At 41.3% G+C, this 19,241-nt stretch overlaps 1 protein-coding gene across 3 annotated transcripts in view; it reads right to left on the bottom strand.

The window, feature by feature from the left end:
• Positions 1–19,241, bottom strand: part of LOC307039302 (copine-9-like) — a 313,745-nt gene that overhangs the window by 162,819 nt on the left and 131,685 nt on the right. For all 3 annotated transcript variants that reach the window (XM_079681211.1, XM_079681212.1, XM_079681213.1), the window contains exons 4-6: positions 17,326–17,429; positions 2,191–2,230; positions 343–422 (exon numbers count right to left, since the gene is read on the bottom strand). In XM_079681211.1, coding sequence (XP_079537337.1) covers positions 343–422; positions 2,191–2,230; positions 17,326–17,429 — 224 coding nt within the window. The remainder of the gene's footprint in view (positions 1–342; positions 423–2,190; positions 2,231–17,325; positions 17,430–19,241) is intronic.

Genomic DNA, 19,241 nt, shown 5'->3' with positions numbered 1-19,241 from the left:
GACCTTTTTGGAGATAAATCTCAACTTGGAATAATAATACAACAGGATTATATGATGGACATGATATTTAAACCTGCAACAACCTCAGATGCATGCTGAATCAATCTAACTGCCAAACAAAAAAATAAAAACAATGAGTTGCATGTTTGAAACTCAGACTTAGCATGTGGCTTGAACTTTGGGATTTTATTCTTTGCAAACCATTTACATGCAAACAAAAACTATAGAACACACTACAGGAATTGGGAACAACCCAAAGAGCAGAATAGGGCCTCTTTCAGATCAATGCCCTGCACAGACCTCCCAGAGATCCCTGGTGCAGGTTGATGTAGTTGTACTTACGAGAGCGTCCGCTCCAGCCTGCTGCCCGTCGATCCGATGATCTCCCCCAGCGTACAGAACATCTGACCCAGGAAGTCCTTCACAGAGGAGAGCAGCAGCACACAGTCAGTACTGCACATCACTACAACTGGAGGACAAGGGTCATTTGGGGCAAACCCGCTGGAATTTGCTATTGCTATCTTATCAGAGAAGAGACTGTTTTGCTTCACATGTCTGAAGGGGATGGTACCAGGATCAGATTAGATAGATAGATTGTGTTTTGAGAGAAGAGTCACAGTCTCGGAGATTAGCGGTTCCATTTACAAGCCCAGATGATGTTTAATCTGTGGAACAGTGAATATGCTGTATTTTGAAACCAGCTGCAGGAACAGCATGACAAGTCTTCAGGCTATATGTTTAACACAAAGACTTCAGAGAGAAATTCACTTAAGGTAAAGTGCGTAATGTCAGCTTACCTTCTGCTCATCCAGGAGGGTATGCAGTAAGAAAAGTCAGACACAAGTTAAGAGTAAAAGCTGTAAAACACAATAAAAACATCATTAACCTGTTAAGCCACAAGCCTGTTTTTCAGGTCTCAGGCTCGAAAATGACCTTTCCAGAACAAATGACCATAACTACACTTCTAAAAGGGGAAAATTAATAATCTTTTTTCTCAAAGTAATGATAAACCTGTGAGTTGGATGTAGAAAAGTCAGAATCAATATAGATGTTTTTTATTTTAAAGAAAATTCAGATTGAACATAGTAAAAAAATGTAAATGATAGTGTCCGTCCAAAGATTATTTTTTACTTATAGTGAAAACTACCCTTGGATGGTATGGTAGACTAAAAGCTTTAGGAATCCAAATACAACATATAATAAGTACCCTGTATCAAGATGCAAAACAAGTGACATTTGACCTTTTTAGTGAGGTTTAGCAAAAAAAACTCCACCTCTGAGGTGATTTGGGTGGAAATGGGGTGTATTTGCCGTTTCTCTGGAACCCATTGGTCGATTTTGATGATGGACATCTCTTTTGAACCATTAGAGCCAATAGGATCGAAGGGGGATTTCCACATACACACACACCTTACCATTGAGAAATGAGAGCTATGCACACGCAGTTTGCCCAGAGCGCACCTATCTTACGCTCTGAAATCTGAGAACTTAAAACTAGGTTTATTGCTGATGGATTATCAGTAATCATTTCAAAGTGACACAGACACATTGGATTAACCTATGGATTAACCTTTAGCAGCGTTTTTATCGTTTTAATGCCATTGAAAACAACTTTCGATCAAACAACAACAAAGGTAAGACATATTGACGTGTTGGCTACCTAATGCTACATGGTGTGATGTCTGTTTTTGTTTCTCATGTCGCGAGTTTTGATCAGTAATGATACAGATACCTATCGAATCTGTGTAATCTCACGATGCTAATCGATGGGTCGGATGTGCATTTACGATAAGTAATAAGGGTTTTATACCGTGAGTTCTGTGCTAACGGCGTTAGCATTTTTTTCGCTCAGGGCTAATTCAGAGGCTCAGCGTTAGTCTTGTTTTTTTCTTTTGCTAAAAATGGTTCACATCATCAGTTAGCTGAGTTTCTTCCCATTACATGGATATGAAACATTCATAGTTTATTAAATCTTAAGAAGCCCTCAGACACTGTTGCTTGCAGATGTTGTGGTTTCTCCCTGTGGGCTTAAACAGGTTAAGTTAATAATAAAAAATAACTTCCAAAGCAAAGGTAGGGATTTTTCATTTTTCAGATAAAGGCATTATTTATTTGACTGCTTCTTGTCTTTTTCAGGTCTCAATACCAGCTTGCATAAAATAACATATTCACATCTTGAAGGCTGCTTACATGTTTTGAAAGGTTGGAGCTCCTGGTATCCACATTGTACCTGCAATTTAACAAAGAAAAAACGAATTTGACGTATTTTCATTTGGAATACGCACTGCTATACCTTACAGTATTGTAACAGACTTTTCGATATAAAGAGGACAACAAAATACAGTCTTAATGAAAAAAACAACCTTAGTGTGGAGTGTGCTGATGAAATACTTAGACATGCTGCGCAGAGAAGAGAGATGAAGGATAAATGCATGGATCTGGAGCAGCATTGCTAGGAACTCTGGGATCAGCGTGCAGATAGAAGCCACTTCCTCTCTGCAGCTTCTTTCTCTTTCTTACGGCTAATGCCTCCCCAAGGACCTCCTCTTAAGAGCTTTCATCTTTCAAAAAGGCTTTTGCTCATGTTTGACAAAGGAAATGTTCTGGTGTGACATTACACTTATATCATGTATTCTTCAGCTCCTCATCGCTGTGGATCTCTACGCTCTTCTGCCGTCAGCATTTTTCTAAGGAGAAGACACTGAGCGCTGAAACCTGCTGTTTTTTCCTCCTTCTCCAATGTATTTACACATAACGTATGACATTAATTACCATCTACTAAAGGAGATCCAAGCATGGAAGCACATGAGGTATGCAAAGGGAGTTCTTAATTGACTCAGAGGGGGAGCAGTGTGAGATACTGTACTGAAGCTAGCTGCTTTCACTATAAAGATGAAGTGAACATCTCAGAGGTGTTTCTCAGGGGAGCAGGCAGGCATGAATAAGATGAGTGAGAGCTTTAATATAGTATGTTTGTGCAGGAGCTCCAGGGACTGCCTGTTTTAGCCGCTGGTAACAAAAGACTAAAGCCAAGACAATAAGTGATTTCTGTAGGAGTTTTCGATGTCTAGAACCCGTTAAACAGCACACACATATGGAAGTTACTGAGGATTTGTATACACTACACTACAGCATATGTCCGGACCTTCATGTTAAGCTTTTAATGCCAACATGTTTTTCTGAATGTGTAATGTTTACTTTCAACCTTTTCTTTCATTTTTTTCACCAAAAAACGTACCCATCCTTGAAACTTAAATGATTACATGACATTTCATGTCAAATAAAGTTGATTGATTGATTTTGATCACATTTGGTTTACACATAATTGATTTGACTGCACTTCTAGCATGACCCTTGGGTCAAATGTTCAATCTGTCCCAATACTTTACCTACAAATACCAATAACTAACTAAGGACAATTATCTCAGCCTCAGCTGTGCATTTTCTTATATGTAGCAGAAAAGCGATAAGCATTGCCTTTTTGTGTTATATCTTGTGGTTTATTAACAGGTGAAACAAATACTACATCTCAAGGGTTTCCTCTAAAATATATATGATTTGTTATGCGACACCTCTTCAGTTTATGGGCTACGTAGTAAAAAAAACAAAAAGGGTAGTTATTAATCATGGTTTCCTCTAGCACATTCCTCAGCACAGGTAGCTGTGACAGATGAGGGCTGTGCAAAGTGAGAAAACAAATAAGTGTGACAGGACTGACAACTGTGTGACGGACTGACCAATACAGCCAGCATCAGGAACATGTGTTAGTCCTCCACACTAGACCAACTTAGAGGGTTCACAATTATGGGCTATTTTGGAAAATGAATATAACCATAGCACCCACTTACTTAATCACGTAGATTTATTAAACAGTCCTTCAACACACTTTCATTACATTTCTATCCTCTTTATTTCTATGCTCACAACTCGTCTTCAATCTCTCCCCTCCTTGCCCTCCATTTCAACAGAAATCTCCCTCACCCCCCACCTCAACACGTCCCCATCTCCAACGATGTCACATTGAGCTCTGTGTGGAGTTTGGGTGGGATCAGATGAAATTACCTCATGGTATGATAAGCCTGTGAGGGATGCTAAATGAGATTTGAGTGTGGAGGAGTAATATAGTTGCAAAAAAAAAATGGAATGAACTTGATTACCATTGCGGAGTGAACATATGTCGCCTTCATATTTTGCCATATCTCTCCTTTCTTCCTGCTTTTGTATTTCTTTGTGCAAACCACATAGGTTTCAGATCACACACTGTTAAACTACAGGGGTCTTTTGTGAATGAGATCCACACGCCTGATCCTGATCCTTTAGTCTTCCTCAGGGATTCATGGCATCATTTTTCACCAGAGACCGCTGAGTTTGTGTTTATTGAAAAGGATGTCCTCCTCTTCAGAGCCTAATGCCAACCCGTTCACGCAGGAAACTCAGCAGTAAGAGCGTTACACCGTGCAAAATGTGGAGAAAGTCATTTATGCTGATTCATTTAGTCACCATGGGGTGATTAGTGCAGTGAAATCACATTACTTTTATGTAAGTGTCAGCCGGTGAAAACCAACACTGTAATGAGAGATATCTTTTTAAATCCATCATGATCCGCCATGAGGAGGCAAAATACATAAAAAAAGACTGAACCAAGTAAAGGTGCAGCTCAAATGTTCCTCCTACTCTGATGTAACCTTAAAGAAATGAAATGTGTTGATTCTCCTCTCTGTAATACAATAATGTGCTTCACTTTGGATTATTCGGCTTGTCTGTCCTATACTTTCATGGACAATGAGAGGGGGTTGACTCAGACTGGCATCCTTTCAGATCCATTTTAGGATTTATATATGTACCTTCTTTGTTTACTGTCTATGACTTTAGCCCTTAAGGCAGAACTTAAAGTGCATGCACTGTTATGGTGAATTAGAGTGAGGAACCGCTTTTAAAAATAGAAAATTAATATTCATATATATCGAAAAAAATGATTTAGCTAGAACATGGCTGCTATGCAACAACGTATTCAGCCAGTATTCATATTATTGCCACAATCCTTTGGATGATTTTTTTAAATCTTTGGCGACTTTGTTTTGAGACCAAAGATGTTCTGATAACTAATTATTAGCTATTATTTTGTAAACCTATTATTTTTTTTCAATAATACTTGCCTACGACTGAAGTGTCTGGGTCCCTATTCCTCAATCTTCATATAGCTTATCAGGGTATTAAATATCTCTATTCATTCTTAAAATTGGACTTGAATTTTGGAATACACTGAAATGATTGAGTGGTTGATTGGCCGATTAATTGATTGATTGATTGGTTTATTGATCTAAGCCTTGCATCAGATGCAGCTAAAAGAAGAATATTTCACTGTTTTGTAGAAATGTGGTACACACATATGCATGCACCATGCACATTGGACATGGGAGTATCGGGCCAGTAATGATTTTCCCAGCCTGAGGAACATTACGTCACAACCAGTCAAACATGTTGACATGAGATTGTAAAACCTCTTGTGGCAAATAGGTGATTTTTGATATTGGGTTGTAGAAAATAAAATGTTCTTGCCTTGAATTGAGAAATTATATATATGGCAGGACATTATAATTACTTTGTTACAGTGTCATTAACCTTTAATGACATTTTAAAATCCCAGACCATGGACAGCGTTATAAAAATGACATGACCCATTTTAAACCTTTTCTCATTTGAGGAATTCCCACTGTACTTTATATATTTATAACTACATGGTATAATTGCCTTGTATACTACATTGAATTTGGTCTTTAGAAGCTCATGATAATTTAAGCTGTGTATGGAAATGTGAGGTTTTTGCGTACATATTTAGTTTGCATCATGGCTCTTAATCACAGTCTCGGTCTGAAACTGCAGAGTGCAGTGTAAATATAAAACCTCATTACACACCACTGCACGCTGTAATAGGTCTGATTAATTTTTTTAGGTTGCAGAAACAAAATGTAGAACAGTCTTAATGACGTGTTTTCAACAATAAGTTGAAGTGTGATGGAAAGATATGCTATCAGCACTCATGGCTAGGTGTTTGTATAGTTTGTCTGGGTATTTGCTTGCTTTACATTGTACATTGGCGCGTTTCAGGTCCGTAAAGACATAAGCTGAAGTAAATTAGCAAGCTGTATGGAAATATGAGGGCAGGCATGATGTGATTTACATATATTTACATAGTATTTCAGAGACCTTGGTCATTACTTAAGTCCAATGTGTTCTGCAACAAGTAAACAATTGATTTGGAAAATGATTAGTTTCCTTTTTACTGAAGTGAAAAAATGTTATATAAAGTAACGGCACAGTAACGCAAGATGCTGCCATTTGTGAAGGAAAGGCATTCAGGAGGCACTTCAGGTACCAACACCCATGATGCACTTCACTTGACAGAGTGTATGTGTGTTGCCGCTGTGTTGGTTATATGTTGCATTACTTAATAATTCAGCATTAATGATTTACTTTGTCAGGAGATTAAGACTAAGCGTGCAGCCGTCCCAGGGGAGGAGGCTCCATCTCAACGCTCAATGAACTGAATATTGACGATTCTTATGCAGATGGTAAACCAAAGAGGTTCTGAAGGAGTTTCCAGCTCACTGCTCGGTACCTTGCAACTGCCTCGGGAGTCCCCCCCAGTTTTTAATATAAATAATGCAAATAAACTACTTCTACTAATAATAATAATCATAATAAATTCAATAATATAAAGAATATATTATTTTATTATAATATAGTCAAGAAAAAACATGCTTATGACATGCTCAAAAACTGATATTTCTTAAATCTGTATTCAAATGTTCAAAAGTTCCCTCTGTCATAGGGGTGTAACGGTATACGTACCCGTAACGAAATTATTCGGTACGGGCCCTTCGGTTCGGTACACGTGTGTACCGAAGTGTACCATACGAATATAATATAACGTTAAACGTAAAAAGTTGAGAACGTGAACAACTTTTTGGAAGTAATCTCAGGTGCTGCGTTGCAGCATTCAGAGTAATTTGCTCACATTGGGTTCAACACGTCATAGAGCGACCAAGTCATTTCATTGGACGAGAGGCATATGAGAGCTGGTCACAGGGATGCGTTCAAATTTAGTCAGTAATTTGAGGAACTGTCAAAATGGTGAATGCAGATAAAGTTGAGCTTGAAAATCCTCAAGCATCATTGAAGTCTCCGGTTTGGGAACATTTTGGTTTCGCAGTTACAGTACGTACAAGGATGACGGACAAAGACAGGTGGGCCGAACCAAAGCTGTTTGCCGGCATTGTTCAACTGAAATTGGTTACGCGGCTGGCAATACATCAAACTTGCAGACTTATTTGAAAAGGCATCACCCGAACGTGAATATCACCGGTACCAAAAGAAAAAAGACTGAAGTGCAAACCCAACTCCCACTAGCATTTAAGCCTCCACCACTCGCAAAAAGTTCAGACCGAGCCAAAGCTATTACAAACGCCAAATATCCTTATGTTGCCATGTTAGCAAAGCGCTACCTGGCTGTATCTGCTACCTCTGTCCCTAGCAAGAGGGTGCTCTCCACAGCAGGAGACATTGTTATTAGGGTTGGGAAATGGGAACCGAAACTCGGTTCCAGATGAGAACCGATAAGAAAATGCCGGGTACCGGGTACCCATTCAAAATACACAATTTCGGGTCTGCTTAACGGTTCCGAAACGCAGTAGACCCTGTATTCCACCGGGTCCGTCTGGGCACGGGTCCGTCGGCGCCGCGGCGATCCGGTGGAATACAGGGTAAGGGCGGACTGGCCATCTATGTGTTCTGGAGAATCAAAGAATGGCCGGTTGTCAGCGGGCCGTTGACGGCCAGCTCGGTACGCTGACGGCCGGCACCGCCCTTAATAACGGCATCATGTAAGTTGCGCTGACAGGCGAGAGAGGTCCACAGTTGCTCCGCAGCGAGGCTCCCCCCGCCCTCCCGTAGACAGTTCACGAGCTCAGTCACTTCATAACATCGCAGTAAACGCTCTAAAGTGAGGCTCCACTACACTAAAAAAGAAAAAGACAAGGCACAGTGTAATGCCTGTTAATAGCTTGCCACAGGCATAGCTCAGTTAAAAATAAAGCACAGCTATTGTGCAATACATTTGTACTATTGCATGTATATTTTTTATTTGTAAAAATGTCAGTTAAAGCTTAAAAGAATAACGATATTTTTATTATCTAAACGTTTGACCTCTTTCTTTTACAATTTTGGAATCGAAACGGGGAATCGATAAGAACCGGATTTGATAAGCAGAATCAGAATCAGAATCGATACATTTCAAACGACACCCATCCCTAATTGTTAGTGCCAGCAGATCTGCCCTTTCGGCAAGCAATGTGGACAAGTTAATTTGTCTTTAAAAAAACATGAAAATACAATGACAAGCAAGTTATAATGTCAAACTGGCTGCTTAAGTACGAGTACAGTAGCCTACAGCTCAAATAGAGATTATTTCGTTCATCAAAATGCTGCACCTTAATGTTTATTTTTATTGTATTTTGTATTTATTTGAGTGAATATTCACAGTTTAATAATAATTAAAAACCCAAAACTAATAGTTTATGTTTTGTGAGTACTAGTACAGTAAAATTCAAATACAGATTATTTCAGTTCATCGAAATGCTGCACCTTAATGTTTATTTTATTACATTTTGTATTTATTTGAGTGAATACATTATTCACAGTTTAATAATAATTTAAAAAACCCCAAAAATATTTTGTGATAATTTTTTCTGCTGTACCGAAAACGTACCGAACCGAACCGTGACCTAAAAACCGAGGTACCTATTGAACCGAAATGTTTGTGAACCATTACACCCCTACTCAGCAATGTATCAACAACTACACACATATTCCTATCAGTATTTCTCTGTGTTGTGGTTGACATGATAATGACTGTTAGGAGTTAAAGGGAGAGGCTGAGCATCACCATGAAATGTCCAAATTGACATAAAAATGAATAAAAGGGGAAAAAAATGCTCCATGTTTTTTGGGCTGTAAACTTTAACTGTTATGTAAGCCAACTACACTCTAAAAACGAATTCAGGCAACCTTTCACCTCCACTTAATTAAATGCATGGTTGCAAGATAAAAATGTGAGTTAATTGATTTAGATAAACATTTTAAGTTGCAAACATTAATTTATAAGTTGTGTTGATGTAATAATGTTGGTAATTACATCAACTAAATATTGTGTGTAATTTGAACTCTGATTTCTGCGTTAATTGACTTAAAACAAAGTTCAAGTTGTAGCAAGTAATGCAATTGCCTTGATAACTTAATTGTTCTACACCTTGAGTTAAGGATTTCAAGTCCACTCCCACTTAACATGCCTGGACAAGTTCCGACAGTTAAGACAAATAGAAATACTATACGAAGGACATTTTAAGGTGAGTGTCATCTTTTGTCATTCAAATACAGTAGATAGCCTTGCAGTTGCACTGTATAGGCAAATTGCTGTTTGACCAAAATTAACAGCCTTTGAACTGTGAATAGTTCTGTGAGAGGATACAAAGTAGGCTACTGTGAGAGTTAAATTACTTTGGTTACTATTGTGATATCACTTTTTATTAAAAATGAATCTCGGTGAGGCAGACCAAGGACATGCTTCTTGAGGTAGGATCGTTATTTAGAGTTGTCATTGAAATGCAAGTTGTTGGCAGTCACCCATTCAGAATATATTAATTTAGGTAATTTCTCTTTTTTTCCTTTTTCAAAAATAGCACAATACAATTGAAGTACGCAGAGAACTATAGCCATCCGCTGCCTTGTCGAGCGCCTTGGAGAAAAGGAAGAGGACCTTTTCAAGGAGTTTCGCGACAAAATTAAAAATCTTGAAATAAAATAAAATCCATGAGCACAGTGTAAAAACACAGGACAAAAGCACTGCTATCTGTCAGTTACATTTTTAAGCATATTGCACTTTTGGCCACACCCCAATAGACAATATCTTAGCAACGTTCAACATGGATAGGTGTTGACAGCAATGGCATGGGAAAAGGATTGTGTAACATTTGAAAAGTGGCTTCTGCTCTTCACTTAACCAGGGCAAATATTGTATGGAACCTGCAAAAAAGATGAGAAGATATTAAAACTTGCACAGTTGTGATTGACAAAATCTCTCCACATGCATTTAAACACTAGGCAAAGTACTCAAAACCACCTCTGTGTGTCTTCAGGAACACATTGCCATGATGACACACACATGCAGACTCAATAGGTGGAAACAATACCAGCGTTGCTTTAGCAGCTGGTAATAATGGCTCTGAATTCGCTAAGAGTGACAGTTTAAAAAGTATGCAGTTACCTGATTCATTATCTCTTGTGCGCTAACCTATGATTTAATGTGCTTCAAAAGGACATGAATATCGCCTTCATCAGTGACCGGTCCACCCCAGGATCTGACCATACGATGGCAACGTGGTCGAGGGAAACAAATGAATAAGCAAGCATTCTGCGTTGAATGTGTTCATACTGTTTGAAATAATGACTGTCGGCAGTGTAAACATCTTTGTTACATCTTTTGTAAAATTGATGTGTGTGATCTGCAGATTGGTGGCCATTGAGAGTTTGTTTCTGTAGTTTTACAAAAACGTTACAGATTTTACATATTTGGCACTGGTTTTGAATATGCAAAGGCCTCTAACTTCATTGTGATGGCAGCATGTATTTGCTGTGTCCCCATTTCCCATGGTAATATGGCTAATGTGTTTATTTATTATTTGTGGGGAAATTAAAAATGTTGTTATTTATCTTTTTTTTCAAGATTTAAATGAAGCTCAGCATAAGTTCTTTCAGGAAGACTGGGTGTATGTACATTCACTCCGCAGCTGCTTATAATCAGCTCATCACAGGCGTTCTCTTTAACCTATTACATTTCACCTCATTCTCCAGCAGTCAATCAACATGCTGCAGCCAAACTATAAAATGGTTCTCCTCTCTCCTGCAGTCAGCTGTGATTTCAGGTGTTCATGCACCTTATTATATGGCATGTGTCAATAAATGTTCAAAAAAAATGAATTCTCTCCTGATTGAAACATCATGTGTTGAAATAAACAACTGCAGTTCAAAATAAAAAGTGAATTGCCTAATATTTTTGTTGTGGAATCAATTAATTTCTTTCTTTAAAGGCAAAAACATGAAAAAGCTAAGAAAAAAAACTTTTGAATACAATATATTTGGAGCAACTTAATTTATAAATGGTTGTCAACTTAAAAGCGTGTGTTCACAATGATGGTAATTAAGTACATACAACTTAAAATTCCTTTTAAATCATACGGTAAAAGAAGTTGGAACAACTTAATTTTTGGAGTAATCAACCTGAAAAACTTGTATCCCGAATGAGGGTAATCAAGTACATACAACTTAAAATTCCTTTTAAATCATACGGTAAAACAAGTTGGAACAACTTAATTTTTGGAGGAATCAACCTGAAAAACTTGTATCCCGAATGAGGGTAATTAAGTACATACAACTTAAAATTCCTTTTAAATCATGTGGTAAAACTAGTCGGAACAACTTAATCTTTTGAGTAATCAACTTCAAAACTTGTGTTTATGCTACCAATTATTAAGTAAGTGGTAATTAAAAACTCCTGATTGTAGAGGAAAAGGTAGACTAAAATAGAAAAAATACGGTGCAATTTTCCAAACTCACATTGGTTTCGCATACAGCATCTCTGTAAAGTATGTGTATTCAGCAGTATTCACTTTCTCCACTAAACGACTCGCTGCAGCTCCCCCCCCCCCCTCCCTGTGAGCCCAGTGTGCTCTGATTGGTCGGTAAGTTGTGAAGCGCGCTGAGCTCCGTCGAGGTGTGATTTCCTTGTTTAGCGATACACAGCCAAACACAGCCAAACTCAACCTGAACACACACAAAGTCACAGCCGAAATAAAAACAATAAGTGTGGCTTGATATTGAGTAAGAAAAAGGTTTATAGGTTGATAAACGCTGTGAGAATGGGTCTGCAGAGAGGGAGCAGCTGATTCAAAATGCTGCAGCTCGTGTACTAACCAGAGTTAGGAAAAGGGACCACATTACTCCTGTTCTGGCTGCCTTACACTGGCTCCCTATAGAACACAGGATATAATTTAAAATTCTTCTTCTCGCCTACAAAGCCCTTAATGGGCAGGCGCCATCTTACCTTAAATAACTTATTATACCCTACTGTCCTACTAGGGCATTGCGTTCCAAGAATGCAGGGTTGTTGGTTGTTCCTAGAGTCTCTAAAAGTACAATGGGAGCCAGAGCCTTTTCTTATCAAGCTCCACTTTTGTGGAATCAGCTTCCAGTTTGGGTTCGGGCGGCAGACACCCTATCCGTTTTTAAGAGTGCGCTTAAGACCTTCCTTTTTGATAAAGCTTATAGTTAGGGCTGATTAGATTCAGCCCCTAGTTTTGCTGATATAGGCTTAGTTTGTCGAGGGACATCTTACTTCTTCCTTCTCTCTGTCTATACCTGTATACTCTCATGTTCTGTCACGATTCTCATGTTATGTCACGTTTATAATTTTGTAGGTTTGGGTGTTTTTGCTGTTTTCCATGTCATGTTTTCCTTTGGGTTATTGTCTGGTCCTTTTTCCTGTGTTTTCCTCTTGTCATTAGTTTCCCTGGTGTGTCTAATGGTCTGATTATGTTCACCTGGGCCCCTGTGTTTTCTCCTCCCTCCTCACCTGTGTCTTGTTGTGTGATTGAATCTTGTGTGTATTTAAGTTCTGGGTTGTCTGTCTGTCTTGGTCGGTTCGTCTTGTTCCCTGACTAGTTCTGCGGTGAGTGTTCTGTTTTTGTCATTGTACATATATCTCATAGCCTTGAAATAAAGGAAGTTTCAGTTTATATCTGCATTTGGGTCCTGCTTGTTTCACAAACCGTGACAGTACGAACCGACCTTAAAATGGACGCAGCAGACCTTTTGAAGCTACAGGCGGAACGTCTTGGATATTCTCTGGAGTATATTTTTTATACGTGGAAAGGCGCCTCATCTAGATGGGGTAGAGAGGCTGCGTTGAAGGAGGCACGTCAGGAGGTTGCTCGCAAGCCCTGGCTCTAGCTTGTTGCCCGAGTGGCTTAGGATTTTTTCATGTAGCCCTGAGAGCCAGTCCTCATTTTCTGACCCTTTCTTGGGGTCTGGTCTGGAGTTTGGGGGTCCACGAAGCCTCCAAAAAACTCCTAAGAGACGCAAGGCCAGGGTTCCGCGCCCAACAGCCATGGTTCCGGCTCCAGCGCCAGACCCAGCAGCCGGGGCTCCGTGCTCCAGTACCGGCCCACGCAGCTTTACTTCCATACTCCTTTACCTGGCTTACACAGCCAGGGTCCAGGCTTCCGCTCCGCGCCCAGCAGCCATGGTTCCGGCTCCAGAACCGGACCTTACAGCCATGTTCCCGGCTTCAGTGCCGGCTCCAGTAACCATGGTCCCGACTCCGGCTCCTCGTCACCTGCTGACTCATCGGCCGACGCCAGCTCCTCGAGTCCTGTCGGCGTACCGGCCGACTCCAGCACCTCGTCTCCGGTTGGCTGTCTGTCCGACGCCAGCTCCCCGAGTCCTGTCGGCGTACCGGCCGACTCCAGCACCTCATCTCCGGTTGGCTGTCCGTCCGACGCCAGCTCCCCGAGTCCTGTCGGCGTACCGGCCGACTCCAGCACCTCGTCTCCGGTTGGCTGTCCGTCCAACGCCAGCTCCCCGAGTCCTGTCGGCGTACCGGCCGACTCCAGCACCTCGTCTCCTGTTGGCTGTCCGTCCGACGCCAGCCCCCCGTGTTCTGTTGGCGAACCAACCCACTGAAGTGTCGTTGGAGGTCCCGCAGACTGCCTTTCTGCCGGGAGTCCTGCCAACTCCATGTCTTGTCCTGTTGGAGGTCCCGCAGACTACTCTTCTGCCGGGGGTCCTGCCAACCCCATGTCCTGAGCTGTTGGAGGTCCCGCAGACTGCTCTTCTGCCGAGGGTCCTGCCAACTCCATGTCTTGTCACGTTGGAGGTCCCGCAGACTACTCTTCTGCCGGGGGTCCTGCCAACTCCATGTCTGGTCCCGTTGGAGGTCCCGCAGACTACTCTTCTGCCGGGGGTCCTGCCAACCCCATGTCCTGAGACGTTGGAGATCTCGCAGACTGCTCTTTTGCGGGGGGTCCTGCCAACTCCATGTCCTTTCGCGTTGGGGATCCCGCAGACTACTCTTCTGCCGGGGGTCCTGCCAACCCCGTGTCCTGAGCCGTTGGAGGTCGCGCAGACTGCTCTCCTGCCGGGGGTCCTGCCGGCCCTGTGTCCTCTTTCATGGGGGATCTTGCCGAAACCGGCTCCTGACCGGCCTCCGGAGCTGTCTGGTCTTCACCCCTCCTCGGACTCTGCCTTGCCCCCGGGCCGTCCGCCCGAGATTCCCTCCTCGGACTCTGCCTTGCCCCCGGGCCGTCCGCCCAAGATTCCCTCTATGGACTCTGCCTTGCCCCCGGGCCGCCCGCCCGAATTCCCCTTTTTAAACTCTGCCTTGCCCCCGGGCCGTCTGCGCGAATTCCCCTTTTTTGAACTCTGCCTTGCCCCCGGGCCGTTCGCCCTCCATCCGTCCTCCAGACCCCCTCCACCCACCCTGCTGGATTTTTGTTTTTTTGGGACTTCTGGAATCCGTCCCTTGAGGGGGGGTTATGTCACGATTCTCATGTTATGTCACGTTTATAGTTTTGTAGGTTTGGGTGTTTTTGCTGTTTTCCATGTCATGTTTTCCTTTGGGTTATTGTCTGGTCCTTTTCCCTGTGTTTTCCTCTTGTCATTAGTTTCCCTGGTGTGTCTAATGGTCTGATTATGTTCACCTGGGCCCCTGTGTTATCTCCTCCCTCCTCACCTGTGTCTTGTTGTGTGATTGAGTCTTGTGTGTATTTAAGTTCTGGGTTGTCTGTCTGTCTTGGTCGGTTCGTCTTGTTCCCTGACTAGTTCTGCGGTGAGTGTTCTGTTTTTGTCATTGTACATATATCTCATAGCCTTGAAATAAAGGAAGTTTCAGTTTATATCTGCATTTGGGTCCTGCTTGTTTCACAAACCGTGACATGTTCCGATTAACCCAGCTTCCCCAAATTTCTTTCTTTTTGGTGTCTATATATGCCGGGATCCGGAGTCATGGATGATCCTCCGGTCCTGTGTCATGGATCGCGAGCCCTGGATCTTGAGTCTTGGCTGTGGTCCTGGATCATAAGTCCTGGATGGATATCCTCGTGGATTCATCTTCCTATTATACACAAATGCATTTCCAAACATTTGGACTACCTATGTTGCAAATGTATTATCTTTTCAATTTACACACGGCATCTATTGCACGTGTGTCCATCCTGGGAGAGGGATCCCTCCTCTGTTGCTCTCCCTGAGGTTTCTCCCATTTTTCCTTGTACGATGTGAGGGTCTAAGGACAGAGGGTGTCGTATTGTCATACTGATATTCTGTACAAACTGTAAAGTCCACTGAGACAAATGTAACATTTGTGATATTGGGCTATATAAATAAACATTGATTGATTGATTGAAATCAGCAGAGCTGCCTGCACTGAGTGTGTGTGTGGATTGGTCAATTTGGACCAATCAGCGGGGGCTTAACGTAACGGCTCCGCGGACGTAACGTAACGGCTCCACAGATTGGCCCATTTAGTTCCGGGTACGTGCTTTCGTAAGCACGTACCCGGAAGAATCAAATGGATGATGACGTTTCACCAACGAGGCGTTTTGGGGAGGTATTTTCTTTGTTAGAGTTTTACTCGCTACAAGGTGTACTTTAAGGGTTTTGACTCTGCACACCGTTTACATGCAGAAAAACCTTCATAACACACAAGGGGATGGGTGATAACCGGAAAAGCATGACATGGGAGCGACAATTTCATTAAAAGTTGTCTTAACTCAATAAACATCGATGCAAACTGTTGGGTTGATTTTCTTTGTTGAGCCAAGGCATTTGTTTTTAGAGTGTAGACAGACAGTTTATCACTCTTCCTCCTGTACATTAGCAGATAAAAGCCATAAAATACCTGAATGAATGGTAAATAAAGAATGCTGGAAATAACTGCATCTCCATTAGCCTATATGCTATGCAGAGACTGCCTTCTTCATGTCGTGAATTGCAGCTGATGTTTTATGGCAATTGGGTGCGCGGAGAACTGCGCGGAGAACTTCACACAAGCCGAGCTCATAAGCGAGGCCCCCTGCGCAATGTGAGGCCCCATGCAGCCTGCATGATCGGCCTGTAGGGAGGGACGGCCCTGGCTATATTGATTCCCTTTCACCCCAAAGATGTTTTTTAATCCAGTATCTGCAGTCGATGTGGTGATACGGAACCATAAGAGCAGTGATTAGTTACTGATGAACACACCTGGAAAAAAGTGGCCAATAAATCATGAGATGATTCCAGAAAAGAGAACAATTGCATTTGTGTTTTTAGACTTTGTACTTCCGGAATTAATTTTCCCCTTAAAAATGCCTTAGTAATTACACTGGATAAATATATACATTTTCTTAAGTTATTAATGTTAATAAAAATGTCCATTCAAGAAAAAAAAAACTACAACAATGTTTTAGAAGAAGGCATAATTTTTGATATTATTTATAGATTATTTTGTCTAGTTTTCCATTTCATAATGTTTTAGGACTTTTTCAATGGTAACCCAAAGATAACATACAGATGTCTCTGTTCAGAGCATATTGTACACCACTCTATACTGCACATTTGTGGTCAAACTAGAGAAAAGCAAGTTTACGGAAACTTCAAGTAGCTTATAATGATGCCATGAGAATATTGCTGAAGAGACCTCGATGGTCTAGTGCAAGTGAACTGTTTGTGGCTGCAGGAGTCAATACTCTAAAAGCTGTTTTAAGAAATCTTATGTATAAATATATTTGCCGGCTTAATGACTTTCAAAATGAAATCCTCTTGGCCTTATCGAACATAAGGTTTAGTACTACACGCTACCAATCGCAGCCGTGGAGACATTGGTATAGTTGTGTCTTTGTAGGACACTGATTTAAATTACTCTTAAACTATGAATTATTTTTATGCTGTGTATGTAATTTATTATATGTAATGCCTTGTCTTTTATCTGGACCCTGAGTCTGTAATAAAGTTTTCATTTCATTCATTCATACTGTGTGATTATGCATATTTACTGTCTAACAGTGACATGAGAATATATTTCTATGGTAATCAGCTCTGACTGGAGGCATGTAAACATTGTTGGTATGAGTCAGCAATCCAATATAATGTAGACTTGATTGACGTCATTCTCTTGTATAACACAATAAAAGAGAAGTTGGTGCTGTCGAGGAAAAAAAAATAGATGTTCCAACTTACACATCAAAGCGAAGGTTCTGCTTCTCTTCAAAGAAGAAATCAAGGACAAACTTCCTCACAAAGTCTGGGTTTAGTGTGTTATCGATCACTTCTGTCCGACCAAACTGGTAAAAAGAAATGAGAGATGAAATGAGGAGAGAGTCAACAACTTACATATACACTGATCAATCTTTACATTTATAAGAGAGAAAAGTAACTAACAGTGCAGAAGGGTAACTCCTGTTCTGTTGCTTCTTTTAAACCTCTTGGCTCAATGTTGCATCACAATCTACTGAACCAGCAGTGACAGCATCGGACTGGGAGCCCACCCGTCTGCTGCTAACAGGGCAGCAGGCTAACAGGGCAGCAGGCTAACAGGGCAGCAGGCTAACAGGGCAGCAGGCTAACAGGCCAGCAGGCTAACAGGCCAGCAGGCTAACAGGGCAGCAGGCTAACAGGGCAGCAGGACTACAGAGTGTGAGCCTCCTGCTGGAACAGGTTAGGCTGGTAGTCAAAAACAGTAATTGCAGCCAGACAGAGAAAGGCCCAGGTCTGATGGAAACACTTTACTCAGGCCAAGACCAAGCATGGTGGGGGCCTAAATAATATGATGTTTACATGAACTGTTACCGTTTATGTGTGAATCGCTGAGATCCAACAAACATGTTAAATGCTCTTCCTACTCCATCAAATACTTGGGGCTAAAGTTTAAATCCCAATGTGTTAACATCCATGTGTATGTGCCAGAAGTAGGAGGTTATTTTTGCCAAGAGTCAGACGCTATTATACAGTATTTCACCTTAAAGCTGTCACAAATGTATTATACACATGTAGACTATGCATGGATGTATAAATGGCACACAGATTGACCACAGTCTCAGTCCTGCACTGTGCCAGTCATTAGATAGAACACTTTTTTTTAGAGAAAGCTTCATCTCATAATGCAATGTGACTCTGGGGAGTCTACCATACAATTTCAAATGCGTCACATGGCCTGATTAAACCAAACCATATTTTTCATAGTTAAAAAAAAAATGTTAGTGTTTGAAATTTATCATAGCAGTGTTAAATGAATACATTATATTGGTGTGCACTGTTGTGGTGGAAATTGAGAAGAAAGAACATCTCTTTGTTGAGTTTTTGATAAACTCAGCTATAGTTTCATGTATGTTTAAACGATTGGGAAAGTACCCGATTGGATCAGTTTTTTATAAAACATTGATTAGTACAGCTCTGCATTTTTAAATAATTGACAGAAATGAGCAGAGGCACCTGAACAGAGTACACACGTTCAGTTCATGTGGGGCCCCTGGGGGCGGGGGGGGAATTGTTGTTACGGAAACAGAGGGGTTTTAGGTTGCCATAAGCCTGTTGACGGTCTTATTATAGGCTACATCCATTGGTTGGTTTTGTGGCACATTTGTAACGCTGTGCCAACTTGGGCAATCACGAAGGCAAACTTGAGGAGCGCACACAGGGTGGAGTGAGGTTGAGCGATGGAGAGAAAGGGAGAGAGAGAGAGAGATTGAGCGAGGCAGATAGCGTGTGCAGCGGTCTGCTTGCGCACAGAGCCGGAGTTTGTGAGAGAGCCGGCTTGAGAGTCAATTTCTCTTCAAAATATAATTGATTGCCAGCCTCCCTTGTCCCTGGCTGGCTTGCTAGCTCGTTGGTAACGTAACTGATTTCTTCTAATGTGCCTGCATCTGGCGCTGAGTTGCCATATTCCTTTCGTGAACCACTTCCTGATATCCATTGTTGCAGATAAATATAAATGATAATAGCCAAACTAACCTAGCAAGAGTAAACTGACAAGCTGCTGTGACGCATCTCACTCAAACACCCACATGACTCAACCCAGCAAAAAAACAGTCTCGCCCGCAGCCTTTCATTCAGAATTTCATTAAGAATTTCATAGCAAAATAAAAAAATGAAATTAA

Source organism: Notothenia rossii (assembly GCF_949606895.1).
Source record: "Notothenia rossii genome assembly, chromosome: 5".
NCBI lineage: Eukaryota > Metazoa > Chordata > Actinopteri > Perciformes > Nototheniidae > Notothenia > Notothenia rossii.
Note: the sequence above shows the minus strand (reverse complement) of the source record. Positions and strands in the feature narration are given on the sequence as shown.